This window comes from Desmodus rotundus, chromosome 13, assembly GCF_022682495.2.
Source record: "Desmodus rotundus isolate HL8 chromosome 13, HLdesRot8A.1, whole genome shotgun sequence".
Taxonomy (NCBI): Eukaryota; Metazoa; Chordata; class Mammalia; order Chiroptera; family Phyllostomidae; genus Desmodus; species Desmodus rotundus.
Window position 1 is genome coordinate 29,914,130 of NC_071399.1, and position 24,920 is coordinate 29,939,049.

At 42.6% G+C, this 24,920-nt stretch overlaps 1 protein-coding gene across 3 annotated transcripts in view; it reads right to left on the minus strand.

The window, feature by feature from the left end:
* ARHGEF7 (Rho guanine nucleotide exchange factor 7) overlaps positions 1–24,920 on the minus strand; it is a 136,159-nt gene that overhangs the window by 68,961 nt on the left and 42,278 nt on the right. For all 3 annotated transcript variants that reach the window (XM_045186729.3, XM_045186730.3, XM_053916305.2), the window contains exons 3-4: positions 12,266–12,350; positions 10,231–10,361 (exon numbers count right to left, since the gene is read on the minus strand). In XM_045186729.3, the coding sequence (XP_045042664.1) occupies positions 10,231–10,361; positions 12,266–12,350 (216 nt within the window). The remainder of the gene's footprint in view (positions 1–10,230; positions 10,362–12,265; positions 12,351–24,920) is intronic.

Genomic DNA, 24,920 nt, shown 5'->3' on the forward strand with positions numbered 1-24,920 from the left:
ATACCCATTCAGGACCACAGACTGCTAAGATACAAAATGTAAGTAGGATCCAGCATCTCCTACCTAACACACTCTCCAAAGTCTCCAAGGTATAATCCCAAACACTCATTATTCCAAAAACCTGGAGAATCACAGCTTGAATGAGAAAAGACACTGATACCAACAAGATGGAGGGATGCTGGGATTATCAGAATGGGTTTTCATTATCAAAAGGTTTCAAAAAGCAATTACAAATTCTCTCAAAAGAGAATAAAATAGAAATCTCAGAAAAGAACAGAACTTATAAAATTTACTAAAACTGACACAGTGGGGGAAAAAAGTGACGAGAGCTCCAGAGACTTGTAGGAAATAACAAAGATGTGAGACAGTTACCATCAGAGTCCTGGAGAACAAAGAGAGCAGCATTGAAAAGTGGTGTAAGAAATATGCTTGAAAATGTCCCATATTTGACAAAAGACACAAACATACAGATTCAAGAAGCTGAGTGAAGAGAGAACCAAGATGGCGGCGTAGGTAGACACACTGCACCTCCTCGCACAACCAGAACTGACAGAAAATCCAACGGCAAGGAAGTCCGACACCAAGTAGATAAAAAAAAATAAGCATTCATCCAGACCGGTAGGAGGGGCGGAGACGGGCAGCCGGGGCGGAGAGGACTCCTGTTGCAGTGGCGGGACAGAGACTGGCTGAGTGTGGGATGAAGGGGGCAGGCAGTCTGACCACCAGCAGACCATGCGGCCCCACATTCGCGCACAGATAAACCGAGAGGGCCGGACTCAGAGTGGCGGAGAACGGGGCAGGCAGAGCGGCGGGTAGCAGACCCCGCACCCCACACTCGCACACAGATAAACCTGGACGAATGGCGGGACCCAGGGCTCCAGCGCGACGAAATAAAGCCTCAAACCTCTGACTGAAAACATGCGTGGGGGTTGGGGCAGCAGTGGGAGACTCCCAGCCTCACAGGAGAGGTTGTTGGAGAGACCCACAGGGGCCTAGGGCGTGTACAAGCCCACCCACTCGGGAACCAGCACCAGAGGGGCCCAATTTGATTGTGGGTAGTGGAGGGAGTGACTGAAATCCAGTGGAGAGTTGAGCGGGCGCCATTGCTCCCTCTCGGCCCCTCCCCCACATACAGCGTCACAGCGCAGCAACCAGCGCTACCCCTCCCCTGGGAACACTTAAAGCTCTGCCCCTTTAAGCAACAGAAGCACCAAGACAAAAAAAAATGGCCCAAATGACAGAACACTTCAAAGCTCCAGAAAAAATACAACTAAGTGACGAAGAGATAGCCAACCTATCAGATGCACAGTTCAAAACACTGGTAATCAGGAAGCTCACAGAATTGGTTGAATTTGGTCGAAAACTAGATGAAAAAATGAAGGCTATGCTAAGAGAAACAAAGGAAAATGTTCAGGGAACCAATAGTGATGGGAAGGAAACAGACTCAAATCAATGGTGTGGACCAGAAGGAAGAAAGAAACATCCAACCAGAAAAAAATGAAGAAACAAGAATTCGGAAAAATGAGGAGAGGCTTAGGAACCTCCAGGACATCTTGAAGCATTCCAACATCTGAATTATAGGGGTGCCAGAAGGAGAAGAGGAAGAACAAAAAATTGAAAACTTATTTGAACAAATAATGAAGGAGAACTTCCCTACTCTGGCAAAGGAAATAGACTTCCAGGAACTCCAGGAAGCTCAGAGAGTCCCAAAGAAGCTGGACCCAAGAAGGAACACACCAAGGCACATCATCATTACATTACCCAAGATTAGATTAAACAGAAGGAGAGAATCTTAGAAGCAGCAAGAGAAAAGGACACAGTTACCTACAAAAGAGTTCCCATACGACTGTCAGCTGATTTCTCCAAAGAGACCTTACAGGCAAGAAGGGGCTGGCAAGAAGTATTCCAAGTCATGAAAGGCAAGGACCTACGTCCAAGATTGCTCTATCCAGCAAAGCTATCATTTAGAATGGAAGGGAAGATAAAGTGCTTCTCAGATAAGGTCAAGTTCAAGGAATTCATCATCACCAAGCCCTTATTATATGAAATGTTAAAGGGACTTATCTAAGAAAAAGAAGATAAAAAATATGAACAGTAAGAATGACAGCAAACTCACAGTTATTAACCACCACACCTAAAACAAAAACAAAAGCAAACTAAGCAAACAACTAGAACAGGAACGGAACCACAGAAATGTAGATCACATGGAGGGTTATCAACAGGGGAGTGGGAAGGGGGAGAGGGGGGAAAAGTACAGAGAATAAGTAGCATAAATGATAGGTGGAAAACAGAGAGGGGGAGGGTAAGAATAGTGTAGGAAATGTAGAAGTCAAAGAACTTATATGTATGACCCATGGACATGAACTATAGGGGGGGAATGTGGGAGGGAGGGGGTGGACAGGATGTGAAGGGAGGGTAATGGGACAACTGTAATAGCATAATCAATAAATATATTTTAAAAAATAAAAAAATCTGATCAAAATTTAAAAAAAAAAAAGCTGAGTGAACCCCAAATAAGATTAACCTAAAGAAATCCAAACCAAGTGACATCATAATTAAACTTCAGAAAACTAAAAAGAAAGAAAAAAATCTTAGTACCAAGATAAAAGAGACATCTGCACTATGCAAGATCTCACAAACCTTACCTCCCGTGTGCTCTTTCACAGGAAGTTAGTGAAAGATGTGCTCCTCCAAACAAGGGGAATTATCCAAGAAAAAGATGATAATGAAGGGAAAGAGGGAAAGAAAAGGACTCAGGTCACAAGTAATCTACAAGATGATGATGAAGAAAATCTCAGAGAGGGCAGCTGGCAACAACCTGGCTGACAACCAAGAGACAGGGGTGGGCCAGAAGACTTCAAGTTCCTTAGAGAAACGAAAGTGAAAAATCCTAACATATCTGAATGTACAAGAAGAGATTATTAGAAAAAGGCAAAAGACTAGGACTATAATCTGCAAAAGGTACACAGAAAACTAAACAAACAGGCAATAATTATTAAATCCAGAAAACAGAATGTTGTTCTGAAAGGAAGAACAGTCACTGCACAGACCATGGTTCCCTTATGAGTCTGAGCCTAACAATGCTACACTAAACGACGGCCCAATATGAGCCCCAGTGGAAGAAGTCATGAGGAAGAAGAGCCGGGAAAGGGCCCAAAGGCAATGAAGAGCCCTAATCCCCCTCTTCCGCTGTGGGAAGTCCACACTGATAACACCTTAAGTGTAAAAAAAAAAAAAATCAAGCTTAATATAGGCATTTTATTTAGAGACTCACAGGCAAATACCTAAAGAATCAAGGGGAAAAAAAAGAAAGTTCTTGTCTCTTCTGATTTTTTTCATTCTCTCAGGTCTTGGAGAATTAATTAATTGCCTGATGCTTTAAACTAGGTATATGTAACAATAAACAAAAAAGATAAAAGCACAAACACAATGTTAATAACGCAGATCTTTAAGAGGAGCTGACAGAATTCCTGAAGTATTTAATGCTTATTTATCTATTTAAATATTAACAATCTAACTATTATATAATACATACATTAACTACTATACAGTATAAATATTTAATAATTCAAGTTAATACACTAAATATGTAATGTATACTTAATATTTAATACTTAGAATACTCAATAAAGAAATATGTCTTCAAACATTTGGCAAAGGAAGCTTTGGCTGACACTGTCACCTCACACATAATACTTGCTGGCACACTTGAATGGTGAGAGGTGGGGCAACACTCACTAGTCTGTGTGAAGCTCACATTTGGGAAAATGGCACACGCTGTCCTTGTTCTGGTTCAGTGAAACACTATCGGGCTTACTATGGCTGTATCAGATTCTCTCTTTCTGCAAACCATTGTCCTCACTCATCAGCTGACTACTACAATCTTCATTACATTCTCCTTTCTTGTGGCTTATCCTGGCTTTTTGTAAATGCACACTGCCAATCCTGGTGATAAATTCCCACAACACATAACAAATAAACTCACAGAGCAGGCGCCTAAGGAGGTCACACTGCCCCTGGGGCGACCCTACTGCCAGCCATCCACCTCAGCTCAGCAACCAGCACTGAGGCCCTCCTCTCTGCGCACAAGTTTGGCCTGAACCTAAGTCGAGGCATGGTGTCCTGTCCGGACCTTATCAAAGAGGTAAATTACCCTCTCCCTACAGTTATGAATTCTGTACACTCAAGGCACAAGTTAGGCACACACCACTGACACCATCTCTGCTTTACAAATAGACACTACACTATGGAAAGAACAGGGAGATGTCTAAGAGATGGAAAGAAAGACACAGAGTGTTGGAGGCCAGTCTAGTCATTTAAAATTTCTGATTCCACAAATTTCCATTCCTTCAGCACGTATTACATTGAAGGATATACAGATTTTTACAACGTTGCTCTGAAGAGTGCTGATTAGAGGGCAAGATGCTGCTGAAGACAGGCTGAAGGGGGGGTGCGCCACAGAGAGCTGTTCTCTGGTGACTCTCTACAACACCAACTTCAGACTAACATTACAACGGAGTAAAGAGTGCTCTGGTCATGTCACTAGTATCAGTGGAATCTGGGAAGGGTACATTTAATAACTATCTTATAACTCTTATAACATTCTTATAAGAATGTGTTCCTTCCCTTTTTTTAAAGTTCTCCTGAAACTGTATCTTATTATCTACCTGGGCTCAACATGACACTCCACAGCAGTCTAAAATATAGTGAGCTGAGCAGATGAGGCCAGTTAAAAAATAAGTATACACTGGTGGAATTCCATTTACATAAAATACAAAACAGGTTAAAACCCATCTTTACTATTAGAAATCAGGACAGCAGATGCCCTTGGGAAAGGCAGCTACAACAAAGGCAGGTGGTGCCAATCAAGTTCTGTCTTTTGATCTGGGTGCTTACACACAGGAAATGATCAACTTGTGAAAATTCATCAAGCTGTTCGAATAGGATACACACACTTTTCTATCTGTATGTTATATGACAACAACAGTTTGTGATGGAAGTGAAGAGGGAAAAGGTGACCCCCACCACCACATTCATTCTTAATAGCCTCTTTCTGATTCCTATTGTCAAAGCACCATCCATCAGTAACACGCATCTATAACTTAATCAAGTACTTTATTTTATGCAATGTTCTGAAATTATCCTAATAATCCAGAACCAGAACATCCTGGTAAGCTACCTTCACACAATCTCTACCTTCTCCTCCATTCCCTAAAAGTACCTAGAATCTCATTTAAAGAAAAAAAGGTTGTCAAGGAGTGAAAGACCCAATTTCTACTCCAATGGTTAACTATTTCCCAGTCTTGTGATCTTGTGTAAATATCTTAACTTCTCTAAGCTTCAGTTTTATCATAATGCATTTTATCAAATATAGAAGTCAGAAATTAGACAATGCCCCATGGTTTTATATTCTACCCAATACTGTCAATTATGACATCAACTGTAAGACATGCTACTTTCAGACATGGCTAGGTTTTTTAGAGGTCATAGAACTGATTAAATACAGTACCTCAGAGAAGCACAATACTTCTGTTTATAAGTACAAGTGAACTAAAAATATTTTTTAAACATGTAATACATTTTACTATCTTGCATGCCTTGGAAATACATTTTGTGAACTCAATAACCAATGCTGGCCCTGGTCCCAAGAGGCAGTGGGGACTACAGGGAGAGAAAATGCTTTAAGAGCTCAACTCTCATCTCTGGTAAATGAATGACCACAGGAGCAACAATCCCACAAATATTCTCCCCAAACTTTGAGGAAAACTTCAAGATCCCAAGGTCATACTTTATTAAGAGTCAACAGATCAATACTTGGGGCACAGCAGAGACATGAGAAATCCCAGAAGCATTCAATAACAGTTATTTAAGAATAAAATAAGGATGAATTCAACCTCAAACATGAGAAAATCTACGACCCAAGGCAACAGGCTGAAACTCCCCCATCTCTAATTCAGTTATGCAGTTGTTCTTTCTAGGAGGTAATAAGCACATCATGTAACACAGGGTCAGATAAGGAGCTTATTTTAGTGCAGGGCACTGGAAGTCAGGCAACAAGAAATCACCCCAAGAAAGGAATAATCAGAAAGCAACTGGGAAGTGCCATAATAAAGTTACAACTTCCATTTCAATGCAAGCAAACACTAGAACTTTTCAAATCTGCCTTCATCACAAGGCAGGAAATCTTTCTGAGAACAGATAGATGATGAGTTCACAGACACTGAAGCAACATTACGCGAACAACCTGCAACAAGGTGGTGGTCAGGCGAGAGAGACAGTCTTAAGCAGAGACGCAAGCAATTACAACAGCATCTTGAAAACACTGGTCCTTGCTTTGGAGACGGTAGTGCCTTACACAATTTCAAAGCTAGGCTTTATTTTATTGAGATCACAAAATGTTCAAGACACTACAAGTTGCTTTTTCAGCTCAACTGTTTTACTATGGAAAATTTCTGACACAAAAGTAGAGAATGACAGGTATACTTCCATGTTACTATCACATGGAACACTTTGCCACTCTCATTTCATTATAAACTATTTTAATCCAAGAAAATTACCTCAAAGTACTATTAATAACACATACAGAAAAATCTAAGGGCAAATAATTATTCTTACCCAGCATGCTAAGAGAAGCCTTGCCATGCTCATTTCACTAGCAGATAACTGTGTCAACCAGTCACAGACACAAAAGCAGGTGAGATGACTGAGGTCTTTTTATTTCTAGTATAACTCAAAAAATCTCTCTAGCTAATGAAAAACTAATACTGTACTTACTAACATTCTTTATCAACATTAAACTTTATTTTACTTCAAATTATATGTTGCTTCGTGGCATTTTGGCTAAGATCAAGTGTAATACTTCAGATTATGTATCTGCAATCTAGTTCTTATTTACTCAAACATAAAAGAAAGTGAAAACTGCCACGGGTAAATGGGTCAGACAGCAAAGATTTCTTCACCCAAAGTTTGCTGATTTCCCTTACACTTCATACATTGGATAAAGCTGACTTAAAATATTGTAAGTGGAGAGGAATCAAGATGGCGGCGCAGGTAGACACACTGCGCCTCCTCGCACAACCAGAACTGACAGAGAATCGAACAGCAAGGGGGACCGACACCAAGGAAATAGAAAATAATCATTCATCCAGACTGGTAGGAGGGGCGGAGACAGGCACCGGGGTGGAGAGGACTCGCGTGGCTGTGGCGGGACTGAGACTGGCGGAGTGTGGGACGAACGGGGCAGGCAGTCCTAGCACTAGCAGTCCTAGCACTAGCAGACCCTGCGGCCCCACATTTGCACAGATAAACCCAGAGGGCCAGACTCAGAGTGGTGGAGAGCGGGGCAGGCAGAGAGGCGGGGAGCACCCTGCGGCACCACATTCGCCCAGATAAACCAGACGAACGGCTGGCAGCAAAGTAGACCGCGCAACCCAGGGCTCCAGCTCGGGGAAATAAAGCCTCAAACCTTTGATTGAAAGCGCCCCTGGGGTTTGGGGCGGCAGCAGGAGACTCCCAGCCTCACAGGAGAGGTCGTTGGAGAGACCCACAGGGGCCTAGGGCGTGTACAAGCCCACCCACTCGGGAACCAGCACCAGAGGGGCCCAATTTGATTGTGGGTAGCGGAGGGAGTCACTGAAATCCAGTGGAGAGTTGAGCGGGCGCCATTGCTCCCGCTCAGCCCCTCCCCCACGTACAGGGTCACAGCGCAGCAACCAGCGTTACCCCGCCCCGGTGAACATCTAAGGCTCCGCCCCTTAAAGTAACAGACGCGCCAAGACAAACAAACAAACAAAAATGGCCCAAATGACAGAACACTTCAAAGCTCCAGAAAAAATACAACTAAGCGACGAAGAGATAGCCAACCTATCGGATGCGCAGTTCAAAGCACTGGTTATCAAGATGCTCACAGACTTGGTTGAATCTGTTCGAAAAACAGATGAAAAAATGAAGCCTATGCTAAGAGAAACAAAGGAAAATGTACAGGGAACCAATAGTGATGAGAAGGAAACTGGGACTCAAATCAATGGTATGGTCCAGAAGGAAGAAAGAAACATCCAACCAGAAAAGAATGAAGAAACAAGAACTTGGAAAAATGAGGAGAGGCTTAGGAACCTCCAGGACACCTTGAAACGTTCCAACATCCAAATTATACGGGTACCAGAAGGAGCAGAGGAAGAACAAAAAATTGAAAACTTATTTGAACAAATAATGGAGAACTTCCCCAATCTGGCAAAGGAAATAGACTTCCGGGAAGTCCAGGAAGCTCAGAGAGTCCCAAAGAAGCTGGACCCAAGGAGGAACACACCAAGGCACATCATAATTACATTACCCAAGATTAAACGCAAGGACCTACATCCAAGATTACTATATCCAGCAAAGCTATCATTTAGAATGGAAGGGAAGATAAAGTGCTTCTCAGATAAGGTCAAGTTAAAGAAGCTCATCATCACCAAGCCCTTATTATATGAAATGTTAAAGGGAGTTACCTAAGAAAAGAAGATAAAAAATAGGAACAGTAAAAATGACAGCAAACTCACAGTTATTAACGACCACACATAAAACAAAAACGAGAGCAAACTAGGCAAACAACTAGAACATGAGGGTTGTCAATAAGGGAGTGGGAGGGGGCGAGGGGGGTAAAGGTACAGAGAATAAGTAGCATAGATGATAGGTGGAAAAGACAGGGGGAGGGTAAAAATAGTGTAGGAAATGTAGAAGCCAAAGAACTTATAAGTATGACCCATGGACATGAACTATGGGGGGGGAATGTGGGAGGGAGGGGGGTGGGCAGGATGGAGTAGAGTGGGGGGGGGGAATGGGACAACTGTAATAGCATAATCAATAAATATATTTAAAAATATATATATATTTTAAGTTTGTGTATTTTTTTTCTCAATTTAGAATCATAGCTGTTCCAATACTCTACAAAATTCCTGCATCATTAAACCCTACATTTCATGGGGTCGCTTTGAGGGTGGAGTTAGTCCAGGTAAAGCCCCTAGAACAATGTCAGGCACAGGGGAAAACAACTCAATGGATGCTGTATTCCACACAAAATCAGAGAAAGGGTAATGGGACTTCTGGAAGAGGAAAAAGAGTCAAACATAAACAGCAGAGTTAGCTTGAGTTCAGAAGTTCAAGAACATGCAAAAACTATATTCCTTCTATAGCTTTCGGTTTTTAACACAGCTTCGAGAACTAAACTCAAATTTCTTTCCCTCTACAAAATAGACCTTTAACCAAGTTAATTTTTATTACTTTAGGATCACCATTAGCTTACTTAACAATATTTCTTTCTGTAACAACATTTCTGAGTTAAAGTAAATAGAAAGCTATGGTCCCCTAAAAGCTATTAGAATAGGTCTCTCTTCAGACTCAGGTTACAAGATAATTTGTTTCTAACACAAAATAATTTACTAAAATGTTGCAGGAAACAAAGTCACATCACTTGCTAATCAAACTAAGGGCCAATCACCCATTAGCTCAAAAGAGGGATCGGTGTGTTTTCACAATGACAACAGGGAGCAGTCTCATCCTACTCAGCTGATGTGGTGGCCTCTTTCCACACTTTCTCCATTCAGTACTATATTTAATCTTTTCCCAGGTTCTCAGTTACAATGTCACTGTTAATCCGGTGTTCTTCGCTCAGAGCCTGTATCCTGATGATCTGTAAGTGAATTTCTCTTCCCTTTCCAGGATGTCTGTTAGTCTAAGTTCCTTACCCATCTCATTACCGGCCATTACAAGGGAGTCCCTCCTACATATACTGCACCCTGACTCAGTAAAGCACTCTCTAAGTCATGCTTTATTAAAGGAAAAACCTCCCTTAGGTCTTTTCAGCTTTCAGCCATTTACTCTTTATACAGCTAAGTACTTTTACAAATATATGTATCTATTCCTGTGGTTCTATATATACATACTGGATGAGAAAAGACTATGCAAGTAGCCAGGGAAATATTTTAAAGCACAGATCTCTAGATTAAACTGATTATGCATCTTAAAATGTAATGCCGAAAATACACAAGTTTCTCAAAAGCAGGCATTAGCAACACATCTGGATAATTCGGTGATGAACTAACACCAAACCCAAGAAAAGGAAAAATGGGGCGAGGTCTAACCACTCCTCACTCTACAACTGTTACCAGAGACACGTGCATCATTCCAGATACGCCTACACGCACTCACTTCCTAACATATTCCGGTTTTAATAACCATCTCCCTCAAACTTACCAAACTTCGATACTGGCCCTGGAACAACCTTGAAGTCCGACTGTGGGAAGGCTGGGATCCCAGGGAGTCAAAGGACTTTGTCCGATGAGACGAGGGCCGGACACACACAGAGTCACTTCCCAGTCCGATGTCTGAAAAGGTCATGAAAGGAGAAAAGAGTGAGCTGAGACGCCTGACACCATGAACCCTCACTGCACACCAGACTCTAAACTGGGGCAGCCCCCGAGGGACGCGCCGCAGCCCACAACAAAGCAGGCCTTTTATATGCAGTAAACAAAGCACAGATTCTGTCTTCTATAGAAATGACTTGTACACTCGCTCCCCAATCACCTTTCCAGAAATTTACTGGAGATAACTATTCCTTCTTCTCTCATATAATTTTCAATTTTGTAAAATGTTCTGTAACTTGTTTTTAATACTTTCCCTTCATCTGGAAAAAATAAACCTCTCAAATTCAATTACTTAGCAGAGCACCACCCAGAACTCACTCCCAATACTTCACCACCATCGCCCACTTCTCCAGGATCACGCTTCTCATAATAAGCAGCAAGAATTATTTGGCAACAAAACAAAAAGACTTACTTAAACCCAACAGAAAATCCCCTTGTATTTTTCAGACAGACCCTTCTGAGGATTGAATTCTCAAAATGAGGACAGCCCATTCTATACTCACCTCACAAAGTTGGTGAAAGGAGCAAAGTAAATAGCTATTAAAGGGCTTAGTTCTCTCTCTAGAGTCTCTTCATGATTAGACACTCCACTTAAGCCAACCAATAAGTAAATGTTAGCAACCCACTTCTTCGAAGTAATTTGATTTTTTTAAAAAGGTGGCCATGAATAGTTTCTAAGGAAACCACTGTTCTGAGATACATGTGCCTAGCAATTTCCTAAAGCTACATGGGGAGCCTTCTGTAAAAATATCCTTAAACTGATGGTCTCCGGGTCTGTTTTCCTAGCAGATGTTTGAGTTGGCTTATATAGTGTCTTATAAAATTTTTGAATTAGTTGTCAACAACTACAGTCTGATGATATCATGGGGAAACACAAATTTCCAGTTGCTCTTGAAGCACAGGCAGCCCCTGGACAGCCATTCCAGCAAAAAAGTGCTGTGAGGGGCACCAGAGCGGTTCCCAAGTGCAGAGGACCTCCAGGGTTGTAGCCAGATGTGTTCTGACTCGGTTCCTCCCAGACACAATGAGGAGTACATCCCATCTGAAGCTCCAGGACAAAATGGGAAGAAACCGTGACAAAATAAACTGAAGAGGTCTCTGATCAAAAGAGACGTATCAAAATCTAATTTTCCCCCAGAAATCTGAAACTAAAGTCTATAAATAGAAAAATAAAAATGACTTTAAAACAAAAGAGCCACTAAGTCCTTCTTTTAGATGTACAAGATAGAACTTCTCAGAGCTCACGGGACAGGCAGAGAGCCTCCCTCTGAGGAATTTGCACAGAACCTCTCATTGTCCTCACTTGGGTCTGGAGCCCAGAGGGGCATACTGTGTCCCTACCTCCACTCACCCTTCTCCATGAGATATGACTGGGGCTCAGAACACGGTAAACCAAGTACCCTGAGCACGTACCCTCATAGCCATTAGGAAACCTGGCCCAGGTGTTTAGAGGCCAATTCACTGGCTATGCCATTGTCATGACCACACCTCAGAAAGAGTCACCGGATCTGCTAAAAATTTGCATTTTAATCAGCATAATAAAAATCCAGAGAAAGGTGCTTCTAACTCCAAGCCAACCCACGAGTGCAGCTACATGAATGAGACGTTTCTCCTCTGCTCTATTTTCAGGTAATAACTGCTCTGCCCACAGAAAGGAAAACATCTGATAGCCACCTGAGGACATAAAAAGGAACATTCTATTCTAGTAAGAAAAAAAAGTCACGGCAAAAGTGACACCTAAAAATTTAATGCAATAATAGCTTATTTTTTTGAATTTGATAATGCTCATTTTGTCCTGCTAAAAGCAAAGTTTTTTTGACCTTTTGTCTTCTCACCCCCTCAATTCAATTTAAAAAAGGTCTTACCTGCTGTTACTTTATTTAGAGTCACTAAGGAACTGAGGACCTTGTTAAAATTCTGCCCCTGATACAAATCATTTGCATCAAATGTCTGAAAGGAAAAATTAAAACAAAATTAATAGAGTCTTGTGTTGGGTGCAGGATAAACAAAGTTCTCGCAGCAATGACAGAACCACACATAGGATTTCCAGATGAAATCCTAAAGATGCAGCACCACCTGAAAAAGCAGGACCAGTGAGCTCAGCCTCTGGTCTAGGGGGGCGGGGTATCCAACAGAATTCCCTTAAGTGTACCTTCATCCTGGGCCTGAGAGCAACTCCCCACCCTCCTTCATAACGTGGATTGGGGTCCCTTCCCAAATGAGGGAGACAATTCTGCCAGCACTCAGGGAATGCTGGAGTGGTTTCCCAATCCTTCTTTCCTTAGATTGAGGCAGAGGCTGCAGGACAGGCATCCTACAGATTTCCTCTCCTTGTCAGTCAATTCCAAAGCTAACAGCAGCAAGAGAGAAACACGGGCATCAGAATGGATGTGAGAGTAAAATGAGGGGAAGACAAAAAATGCAGATTCCAGAATCAGGATAGGTATGGGGGAGGAGGGAGTCCTTGACCTTCAGGGCAGAGAGCTGAGGCCAGACCAGTGATGTCTACCCTGAAATTCCTCCAATCTGGGCGGCTGACAAGGGGAAGGACGAGTCAGCCCTAATGCAAGTGTGCGAGCGTGTGTGAGCACGTGCAAGCACGCAAGCAGGCACACACACACAGGAGCTGAAAAATAAGGCGCAGTAACTTGTTCAGAAGCCTTACAGCTAGTCTACAATGTGTATGTGCACACACACACAAACACAAATCATTCCCAAATACTATCTGAAGACTACACACAGCTTTCCATCACCAAGTAACTCCCGCCAAAAAAAAAAAAAAAAAAATCAATAGTCAAATCATCCACAACCCTGCCAGAAAAATTATGAAAAAACTTCTTTCAAAGATGAAAATAATAGCCACAGTATTTAGGTACCAATATGTAAATCGTGTTAACATACTTCAAAGTTTATCTCAGTGGGACAGAAATGAACAAACATGACTAGACCTCTACGAAAGAACTATCAGCAAAGGAGGGCCCTGACTTCCTCTCCTCATTGACTGCCACCTCTTTCCCCTTTTGGTCACTTCCTCTATCTCACAGGTCCTGCCAGAACCACCCCCACCTCCTTCCTCTCTCCTGGTTAACTCTTACGCATCTGACTTTTTCCCAGCCTCACTTCCTTAACCAAGACTCAGTGAGGTCCCCTAACCAGGCTCCACCGGCACATTCATCACAAAGACAACTTTATGTTCAATGTGTATATGCCACCCTGGACTGTAAAATCTACAAAAGCAGTTTTACAGCACCCAACATCTAGCAAAATGGCCAGCACAAAGTAAAAACTGAAATGTTTGCTGAATAATAAATGTACCAATCCATCCACCCATCCACCATTCACATAAAGAACAGCTAAGAGCCATTCCAAATCTGAATAATTATTGTTCTCTTCCTCAAAAAGCATCTTCAATTAATGATCTTTGCCTTTAATTTCTGAAATGAGTAAAGAGTGCCATGAGGTATGTTTAAACATGAAAAAGGAAAAAGAAAAAGAAAATCTGGAAGTTGAAAAACTTTAAGAAAGAAGGCCATCAAATCACTGAGTCAAGAAGAGCTGAAAAGACAACTCTCTTTTTCTAAAAGCTTGTGGCTCCATTTACTTTTTTTCTAAAAACTTAACGGAGCCACCAGACTTAAAAGATGTGAATACACCTAAGCATTCTGTATGCAATTACTGATGTCATCTCATATAGTTGAAGTACAAAATAAAGCTAATTTCATGATGCCAGACCCTTCCTGTAAAAAGAGGTAGCCCTCACAACAGTCTTAAAAATCATCTTATACAGTTTAGTTCATTTATTCTAGTATCTATTTTTGAGTAAATTGCAAGTCAAATGAGAGCAGGGTGAGATCTGGGTGACATATCCACCTACATTTTTAATGGGGTTTTTAAAAAATAATTAAAAATATTAACCTCAGTAGGACTCAGTTTCCTTATTTGTAGAACATGGAAGTTCCCATACTTGTAAAATTCTAGAGGAGCTGATCTGCAAGTCTTTCAGCTCTGAAGTTATAATTCTAGAACCTGGAAAATTAAAACTGTGGTATTCCCCAAAAAGAAGTATACATAAAACATCTACTAACCTTCATTGTGGTGAGGCAGCGAGTCATAAAACCCAGAAAAACAGGATGTTGCAAACTGAAGTTTCCTGTTATTCCAGAACTATATATCTTTCTTACTTGGATACCAGGAAGCGTCTGGTTGGCTAAAACTGCACACCAATGGGGTTCAATGTGACATCAGAACTTAAGTGAATTCACATATATCCCACATTTCTTAACAGGAAACTACACAATGAAATGAGACAAATGCTTGCCTCTAAGAGGAAAAAAAAATGCATATTCTGAGTCAATAAAAGGTTTTAACTAAAGTGTTCCTCCAAACAAAGATAACAGACTATTTCCTGAAATAGGAATCTATTCAACAAAAAGCAAAACCAGAAAAATCTTAGGGTACTAAGAAAGTTTGTACTACAAGAATAAAAGGGAATTCTCATTAGATCTTTTATAGAAGTATCTCTGCAAAAATAAGTCAGCCTGCATATGAGAATGACCAGGGCAGCACCATAAACTGCCCCCTGGATCACTCGGTGCTTAAGGAGATGAAAGTCCTCGGAGCCTGGCCCACCTCATGACCTAACAACCACTGATGCTCTAAGAGCAGTGCGCTCTCACCCCTGGCCAGAGTATGGAGCAAGCAGGAAGGAAGGAAACAGAGAGGTCCCTTTTTTCTTCAGGTGGTATTGGGAGAGTGTTATCAGGAGGGGCCGCACATTAGGATCTCCTAGAACTTTACAAAACCAAGATTACTTTACAAAACCAAGCTACATCTCAAATCAATTTAATTAGAATCCCTATGAAGGGACCCAGAACCAACATGTTAATGCTCTCCAGGTGATTCTGAGCAACCAAGGTTGAAAACACCTCCCTGGAGACTTAAGTGTCATGAATCCTCTCCCTAGGCAGGCTCACCCTCACACCCACCCCTTATAAGTACAGTAAGGAAAAAACACTCAACACCCCACAAATCTTAGAATCTATCCAGTTGGAATTATCAAAAACTCACCTTCACTTTGACATTCAAGTGTCCAATGTTCTCAACAAAATAAATTATCCTACCAGTATTCCGTTAAAAAAACACAATATTGAATGCATTAAAGTTTTCATATTTTACTTTTAATAGAAACAATACTATAATGAAATACAACAATTACAAACCATATAGAAATCAGGACAGAAGCGGCCCAGAGTATTAAAAGTAGGATACAAAAATACTTCCTAAGAACTCTCTCTAGTCTCTCATGGGGAGAGAGAGGTAGGGCTGAATTAATGTTACAAGGCATGTAGTGGAAATGAAGCAATACTGTTCCAAGGACAGATAACCCGTCTGAACTTGAAGACTGCCCCCTGCTGGTTATTTTCTGAAAAACAACTACCGAAGGGGAAAAAAGCTCCCTCAATTACCTAAATGCTCAAGAACACTTTAATTACCATCCAGAGAAGGAGCCACAAGTCTCCACATCCTGCGCCGCACACACCAAAGACACACACTACTTCTGCAGCACACCCCACAATGCACGCACAGCATGCATTTCCTTTTGTAGCACAGCAAACACTGCACACTGCACACTGCTTCTGCAGCACACACCATAGCATGCACTGCACACACTATACACAAGCACACTGCTTCTGCAGCACACTCCACACATTGCATATGCAGCACAGCAAACACGGCACACATAGCACATGCACACTCCTTCTGCGGCACACACCATACTGCACAGCGCACGCACTCTCTGGTGCCAACCTCCACTAATGTACATCAGCAAGATTCCAGCTTATACTCCAACAGGAGATTGCCTCACTCCATATAAGAGTGCTACAGTTCCCATCAGAATTCCCACCCAAGATGCTGCTCCTGACACAGACACCAGCCCCCACGCTCAACTTTCAGTCTCAACAGCATGGACTCTTTCGCCACCCCAAGGCTCATGAAGGGAAATACAGACAGACACCAGCATGAAAGAGGTTACCCCCACCAGTCAGCACCCTGGGTCTGCTCAACATTGTGGCTGGGATAAGTTGTGCCTGCTGCCCAACACCAAAACAGCTGCCCGATTTGGGAACACTTCTGTAGAACTGTCACTCCCTGCCTGACACTGAATTATCCAAAGCCTTTTCCACTAACTCTCAGAGCGCAAATCATAGCCGACCTCCCGAGCCCATTTTTAAACATAGTATGAAAAATGCAAAATCACAAAACCCATGCAGCACTGTCAACAAAGGTGGGGATGTCAGGCAAAGGTTGTGGCTTTCGTTACCAACCAAAAAAAGCAGGAAATGAACTATTTTAAAGGGACAAGTTCTACAATCCAGGCTGATGGAAGTGTATTCCACAAATACAATTACAGGCAGAGATGTGTTAAAAGAAACATCCAAGTATAGACATGGCAGAATCACCCCAAACCCACAACTTCCTTTATCAGGATAAAGTACCAAAACCCAAAAAGATTCTAGCCAAGAATGTAACATTTTCCTTGAATCGGTCAAAACAGGACACTGCTATAATCTTCTAAAAGCATCAGCATAAATACTCTTTTTCTTCTTCAGAGGTGTGGCTAACTTTCCCATGTAGGCAGGATGCACAGGGCGTCACTACAGTCCCTGCGTACAAAACTAAACTTAGTGGCCAAAAAATGTCTTCAAGACAAAAAGAAAGGAGAAGCTCTTAGGTGTGGCCTCTTTTTCCTCCAGTTTCTCTCACAAGCATGTACATCCTATTTCTCTATTGGAGGAAAACCCAGAACCATATAATCCAGAGGGCTGTAATTATCTACATAAACAAAAACAAGCACATCACTAACCCAGCTGACACCAAACCTAATAATGAAGGCTCCAGGCTGGTTTTTTCCAACATGGGCTAGTCCTGGATATTATCTTACACAAGGCACAATTGGAAGAGAAACTTGGAGGAATATTAAAAGGACCACAAGGGGGCTCTGAATGTAACCAAAAGCAGTCCAGCTGCCTACCTTTACAAAAGCCAATGTTTATTTTCAGGTGCCCGCCAGCTAGAAGATGGGGGACTCACATCTCAAAGCCCATCTCCTGAGAAGATGGAGGACTTATGTCACACAGCCCATCTCCCCCTCTCAGCAGAGGCAGAGGTGTTTATAAGGAGGGAGAGGGTAACAGAAGGGATCCAGGGAGGGGTTGCAAAGTACTCTACGTGCAGAGGAGCACAGTGCATTCCAATAAGGCAAGTGATGGTGCAGTGTGCATCATCCTGGTTTAGTAATCCTGGCTTTACATCACCCTGGCTTCACGGTCAAAGGTCAGCAAATCTCCAGGAGCTGGGATGCCTGAGGGTCAGAGTCTGTATCTTTTGACTTAGTTCCTAGGATTCTTATACAAACATGTTGCTCATCTACAAGCTACATTATTAGTCAAAATCAGCACTTATAAAAACGTCAAAAGAATGGTGGGGTGGGCTATACTTTCCCACCATTACAATTTTCCACCGTTACATGAACACAGGAACAGTGCAGAGAAGACAAAAAGTCGAGACTAGAAGGACGAGCCAACTGGACGTGGCAGTCACTGCAGGACACCCTGGACTCACCAGCCACATGGAGTCACTTTGAGAGAACAAGAGCTCTATCAGAAAATAGTCCAAGACGCTGGCATAAAGCACGGCCACCCCACACAAACCAGGCTCTATGGCCTCCAGAAGCCTATGATTTCCCGATCCAAGCCCAAAAGGGTGAGGAGGGATGACAAGTAAGCACAAGTCTTCCGAGGGCCAACCTCCCTCTCAGCACCAGCCCCTGCGGACAGGTCATTGCACGCCCTGGGCACCATCTTCCTCATCTGGTAAGGGGAAAAAAACACAACTAGCTGGCCTTTCCAAGGCACCTGTGACACAGTGTACTTTTTAAAGAATTATCACAGACTTTGAGCAAGGAAGAACCAGAGTCAAGAGACCTAGCAGAAGGAAAAACGTAAGTGTGGGAAATGCAGAAGATGGCTTTCCTGACATGCTTTTGTAAAGAGTGAAGAAGAAAAAAGAACAAAAGCAAACAAACAAACAAAAAAAAAACAGGGAAAAATGAGTTACAACTCCATAAAAGGTAAGGAATCCCTCTGTTCTAGAGCAGCATTCTAGGTTCCAGAGAAGAAAAGAGCCCAGGCTCAGGATAACTGGGAGAGGGACAAAAGACACTGCTGCTGGGCCTGGCAAGACGAGGAGGACACCAGGTTTGTGTTAGCACTCTCCCAGAGAGGACACTTCTGAAGGCCTGACAGGACTCTCTTCCCACCTAGCAGCACAAGAGAGATGCTTACCGAAGCTGTGGCCTGCCTCAGAAGAAACTGGAGGCTGCTGAGAGCCCCAGTTCACCGGCAGTGTGCCAGGTGCCACAACTCAAAGAGGAAAGAAAGCACTTGCCATAAGACAACAGAAAGGGCTTCTAAAAGAAGTTAACAACTGTGTGTGGCCTTAGCAGATGTGCAGACCTCAGCTACAGGCAAGGGGCAGAAACAAGTCACACCATCTATATCAGAAGGAGACCATCTGCCCTGAGAGGCTCTTGACTCTGCCCAGTGCTCCTCCCTAATCTGTCCAGCAGTGGCCCAGAGTAACTAGCTCCTCAGAGCACCCTGCACCCTGACCACTACTCCACCATAAACACTGTCAGTGACACGTCACTGAAAGGGCTAAAACTGACTATCAAACACTTGGCAATCTGGCTCAGCCTTAATTTTTGCTAGTCCTCTAAAAATATCCTATTTTGACATACTCCTTATTTATATGGTCACATCGAATATCAAGTCTGGTTCCTAAACACACACGTAAAGTAAGGATGGCTTACCTACACATAAGCAAAATGAGGTGGTGTCACACACGTTAACCAGCTGTCACCAGTGCCCATCTGGCAGGGAGGCAACACCATCAGGGTGACGCGCTACGTACTTTTGTGAGAACTCCCATATGCATGCATGTTTAGCCAGGTAGAAGATAACTTTGATTTAGCAGAAATTTGTTGAAAAATAGAGGTTTCAAAGGCACAAGTTGTAAGAGCTGATGCTGATCCAATCTAGAATTTTCGCATTCATCACACTACTTCCAGCTTCCTTTGTCTCTAACTCAAGGCACTGCAGCTCACTATGTCACTGCTTTCTTCCATTCACACCCGCCAACCCCCGGAAGAGAGTTGTGCACCTTCACCAACTGCCACGCCTTCCCATGGGCAGCCAAGGAGATGTGAGCGCACATGACATGCACCAGCTGTAAGCAGGATGAAGCACACAGGCTCCATGCAAAAGCTTTAGGAGCCTTTGAGTGTGTCTACCAATCTCTGTTCTTTTCCTTTAAATGACCGGCACACCATAGTTTGTGAGACGGAAGTCACCAGTGCTGCCCAGGGAAGGGGGCCACAGCCCTGCCTTTAGCAGGGAGGAATATCCAAAAACACGAGGACAGTGCTTGAAAATCACCAGCATGCCTATCCACTACAGGAGTTCTACCTTCCCATGCCATGCTTTTCTCTTTAAATTATCACCCCTTCTAAATGGATAAGTCAGACATCAAATCCATTCTGTTGAGTGCCGATACACCTAGCAAAGAAGTGGAACACAGCTCCGTAGGGTAACTGGAAGTCACCTGAATCACTGGGTTTGCCTCAGCCTGGCTTCACCTGCATCTTAATGGGATCTGAAGGCTCCCCATTATCGCTGAGTTTGCCTTGCTTTGGCTTCCAAATTCATAGATGGTATTAGAAGTTACAAGTATCTTCCCCATAAAAATAGGAAAAATAAAACTTTACGTCACAAAATACTGTGTTATACATTGTATAATGAATACCTTCAACTGCAAGTGAAACCCAACTCAAATTGGCTTAAACAAACAAAAAATTATCAGTGCACATAATTAACCAGTCAAGAATGGCAACAGCCACAGTACAAAAAAGGAAAGCTTAAGGGTAGCTCTTCACTCTGCTTTCCTCAGTGTGGGCTGCAGCTTCAGCAATGTTCCTCTTTGTAAGGCACTACCACTGCCAGTAGCCCCAGAGAGCCAGCAAGTCCACAACCTCAGCAGCACCTGGCTGTACCTGCCTGACTCCAACTGCACAGCCGCTGAGGCAGAGCATCAAGTAAAGCTGTGCAAGTCAATAACGTACGTGCACAGCCTCCTAGCAAACCTGCACACATGCATGGCTCACAGTGCAAGAGGGTAAGGCGGCCCCTACAGCACCAGGACTAACCAGATGCAGACCAAAGGGATCAATATACAATAATAATGGGCACTACCACAAATGCTTTCTCACATACCCTCCCTCAGAGTCTCATCAATAATCACAGCGACCTGGCCTGATCACAGAACCCAGACATCACCAACCAAAACAGACCCTGGCCCACCTGGCCATACTGTCATGAAAGCAACAGTATATGACTCCCACCTAAATGATGTCTCTGGCTGGTAACACCCATCGGTATATCCAAAAAGAAGATACCAAGGAATGTGGAGAGAAAAAAGTCTTCTCTCCACCATCTCTGTCCTGATGGAAAGACCCCTAAAACAAAAGGCCAACTAAGCGCTGGCTCAATCATGTAGCTAATATTCCAAATGGCAAGAACCAGGTCAGCTCTTACAATAAGTTTATGAGGAAGCTATTCTTGACAAAAGAAATTGTTACTTTTGGCACAGTTCTAGAGTGTGGTTCCTGAAGTTTAAAAATATAATTTTGTCCTATCACACTGTCAAATGGAATTTGTGATTTTAGATCAAGATGAGTAAAAATGAATCTTAAATAAGTTGTGCTATTTAAGTTTAATGCACATGGTCCCTATTGTTGGGATATGTGAAAAACAGAGATCCAACAGTGAATTTTCGCCTTCTTGGCTTCTGTAGGTTTTGTACTTAATTCCGCCTACTTCCACACTCCAGGGATAAAATTAAATTTTCATGATGGATTCTATCATTACATACAGCACTTGCACCCAACATGCCTCCAATTTCTTTCAGTTTAAAATGAGAATTAGCCTGGCTGGTATGGCTCAGTGGATTGGGTGCTGGCCTGCAAACCAAAGGGTCACAGGTTTGATTCCCAGTCAGGGCACATACCTGGGTTGCAAGCCAGATTCCCCAGTAGGGGGCATGCAAGAGGCAACCACACACTGATGTTTCTCCTTCCCTTCCCCTCTCTCTAAAAATAAAATCTTTAAAAAAAATAAATTTTTTTAAAAATGAGAATTAAATTATATGCCATTTTATGGATTCTACTATATCAATACCTAAAACACAAGGGCGGGACCACCTACAAGACAGAAATAGCAGCCAAATATTTAAGGTACATTTTCCAAGAAGTGGTGGGGGAGGGGAGAAGACAAAGTCCTGAGAAGAGAGCCAAGATAATTGAGCAATGAAAGCTTTTAAAAGTCTGGGTCACCAACAGAAATCACCACAGAGGCTGAAGCACACGCAGCAGCAGAGGAGTACCCACCAAGACCAAGGCCCCAGGGTGCCATGCGGGAGACTTCATGCCAATCTTCCTTCACCAACAGGTGTGGAGAGGAGAGGCAGACTGGCTAATGGCTGCAGGACCAAGACACAACGCAGCAGTGGGTCCTCTAGATTTTCTTTTCCCTTCAAATGCCCCAGACGAGGTGTTAAGAGAATACTGCCGCTAAGACACACCAAAGGGTGCAGACAAAAAGAGCCCCGAGAGAAACCTGTCCTCTCTGACCAGGGCATCAGGAAAAAGGCAGCCCAACAGACAGGAAACTTCTAGACAGTAACACCAGGGGAAATGTGGCCCACCTTACCCACTGTGACAAAGTAAGTGCCCTCCCTCCAGCCTGCCCACCATGCCCTGTGGAGTTCCTCATCTTTCACACAGAAGTTGAAAATGATATATCATAAAATACAGTTTTCTGATACATTATTTAAATTTATTGAAGTGACTACTGAAAAATTAAAAATCACCAAGCAGAGCAACTAGTAAAAATTGGTATAGAGAGGGGTTGTGAGGGAGTTGAGAGGCAGGGCAAGTATACTTAATCCTTCCCTTTCATGGAGATCTAAATGAAGGAAGTCAAAGGGGGGTGGGGGGACACAGGAAGTGAATGAGAAGATTTTAGAGGGCCTTTTAACTGTTAGCTATTACAAGGATAACATGAGAAAGTACACGTACTTTATAAACTACTCAATACTGTGCCAACGCAACTTTTACCATGCGACATGGAAAGGCCAAAGAAGCCTGAGTGATCAGAAAAGACAGAACAGTAGATAGTGCTTGACGTGAGGCTTGAGGGTAGGTGCCGTGAAAACATCCCGATGTGCAGACACTTTGAGAGAAGGAAAAACGTAAGCCTAAGACCAAATATTTTCATTCAGAACATCTTTGTTTTTTAAAAAAAATTAGGACCCAATACTTTTAAACGCTTCTCTGTGTAATCTCTAGTTCCCAGTATATGTACACTGTGCACTTACTTCAAAGTAAGCACCACTTAATAACGACCGGCAGCGTGGGCACGGCGACACAGCGTGACTGCTGGCCTGCTGCATCCCCAGACCGCTTTCCCATCTATTGGCCTTAGCTCTACCTTTTAGGGCTGTATTTGAGTTCCTGGTGCTGAGCCCAACCTCTACTAACTTTAAAAACGATATATGCTTTCCAAAATGTCTGGCACCTGTCCCGGCTGAGCATTCTCCTTCCATCCTAGTACAGTCTCCAACACACTAAAACTGCCCCCCAAAGTAAGAGGTTATCACATACCCCAAGCAGTTAGGCCCCAGAATGCCAAAATTCAAATCCCCCATCAATCCCTATTTAGGATAACTCATCAAATTCAGTACATTTTGTTAGTTCAACCCAACAAATTAATTTGGGAAGCCTGAAGGCCAGCCACGAAGGAGTGACAGGCTTGCCCCGCCTCCACCCTCAGGTGTATTGCCCACCCATTTTTTCAAGTCTGGTCATCTGAAAGGTCTCTTTCTTTCTCTCCCTAAATCCCAACCCCATGTAACTGTCCCTCTCGCAGGCTTACAGGAGCTGCCTGTATCCCAGTCATGTGTATTCATTTTATTTGCTACACAGTGCTCTTTAATGCTTCCAGCAGAGAGACATCCTGTGCATCTGTGCATTCCCTCAGCGCTGGGCAAGGCACAGGAACGTCCTCATAAATTGTATGCAGACTAACTAACATCACCCCAAGAAACACTTCCCCATTCTCCACTAGAATGAAACACAAACTTGCTCTTCTGTATCACATTTTTCAGAGCACAATAAATGCTCTGGTCATCAAAAAAAAAAAAAAAAAAAGCCATGTTCTCATCCCATGTGAATAATGTAGCAATCTTCTTAAGAACATTCCCAGTCACATATGAAATTACCCTCTCCTCTTCCATGGGCCAGTTCTTAACTAAAATTCAAACAAGTTGCTGAAAACCAGGAAGGAGGTAAGTTTCCAGGTCTTGTCTTGGCAAAGAGATCTCAAATTTGAAGCCGGGACAACATGAAACTTCTTACTACACAAACTTCCAATCCCCTAAACTGCCTTGTCCTGATTCTTCAAACACCTGTAATTAATCGATGTTCTTTAAACTCCTAACCATGATCCATAATTTTTAAAAATGCATTTTACATTACAACCAGGACACACACACAAAATCCAGTTGTTGTGCAATTTGAGTTTTTAATAAATTCACCAACAGGTAAACAGTTAGCAAACGCAACAAGGATAGATCCACTCAAGCTTTTAATAAAGTTGCTAATGCTTCATCGGCTCTACTTTCTTTATTCTCCAGGTTATAAATCCTTCACTATACTGAATGGCTTTAACTGAATTATCCACTACACCCAAAGTGATGGAGGATATGTAGAAAATGAACAGTTTACAATTAAACACCCTAAATCTTAGGTAAATTCCATCTCAGTTGCATGATGGAGATTAGTTAACACATTCATTAAGAATTCAAAATACATGAATATTATGGACACTACATTTGCCTAGATCCCTGAAAAGATCAGCTGTCCCAGAGTCCCTAATTTTCCCTCCATCCTCTTCCTGTTTACAGAGCTTCCACCAACTGTACTGTCCCCTTCCCCTTGGTTCAGCTGAGCTTCAATTCTAAATTCAGAAGTTATGGAAGCTCCATAAACTTGATTCAAATGCCAACTCTGCCATTTAGTAAATGTCACATATGAGGCATATTTCTTAGCCTCTCTAGATCTCAGTTTCTCCTCTGTCTACTGAGGCTAACAGCATCTACCTCACAGCATTGCCCTGTGGCTGGTTCTAGTACTTAGGAGCCACTCAGCAAGCATTTGATATCATTATTAAGTTGCCGGTATGAAGTTTTTAAACTTATTATTACATTTCTATCTCTTCTGCATTTCTATCATTTCTTTTCATTCATACAATGGAAATGTCCTGTTTGTTCCTTCCTCTTCAATTAACTTTTTTATATTCACATCTGAAGTCCACATGGATAAAACTGAGGTCATGGCTTCAGTAT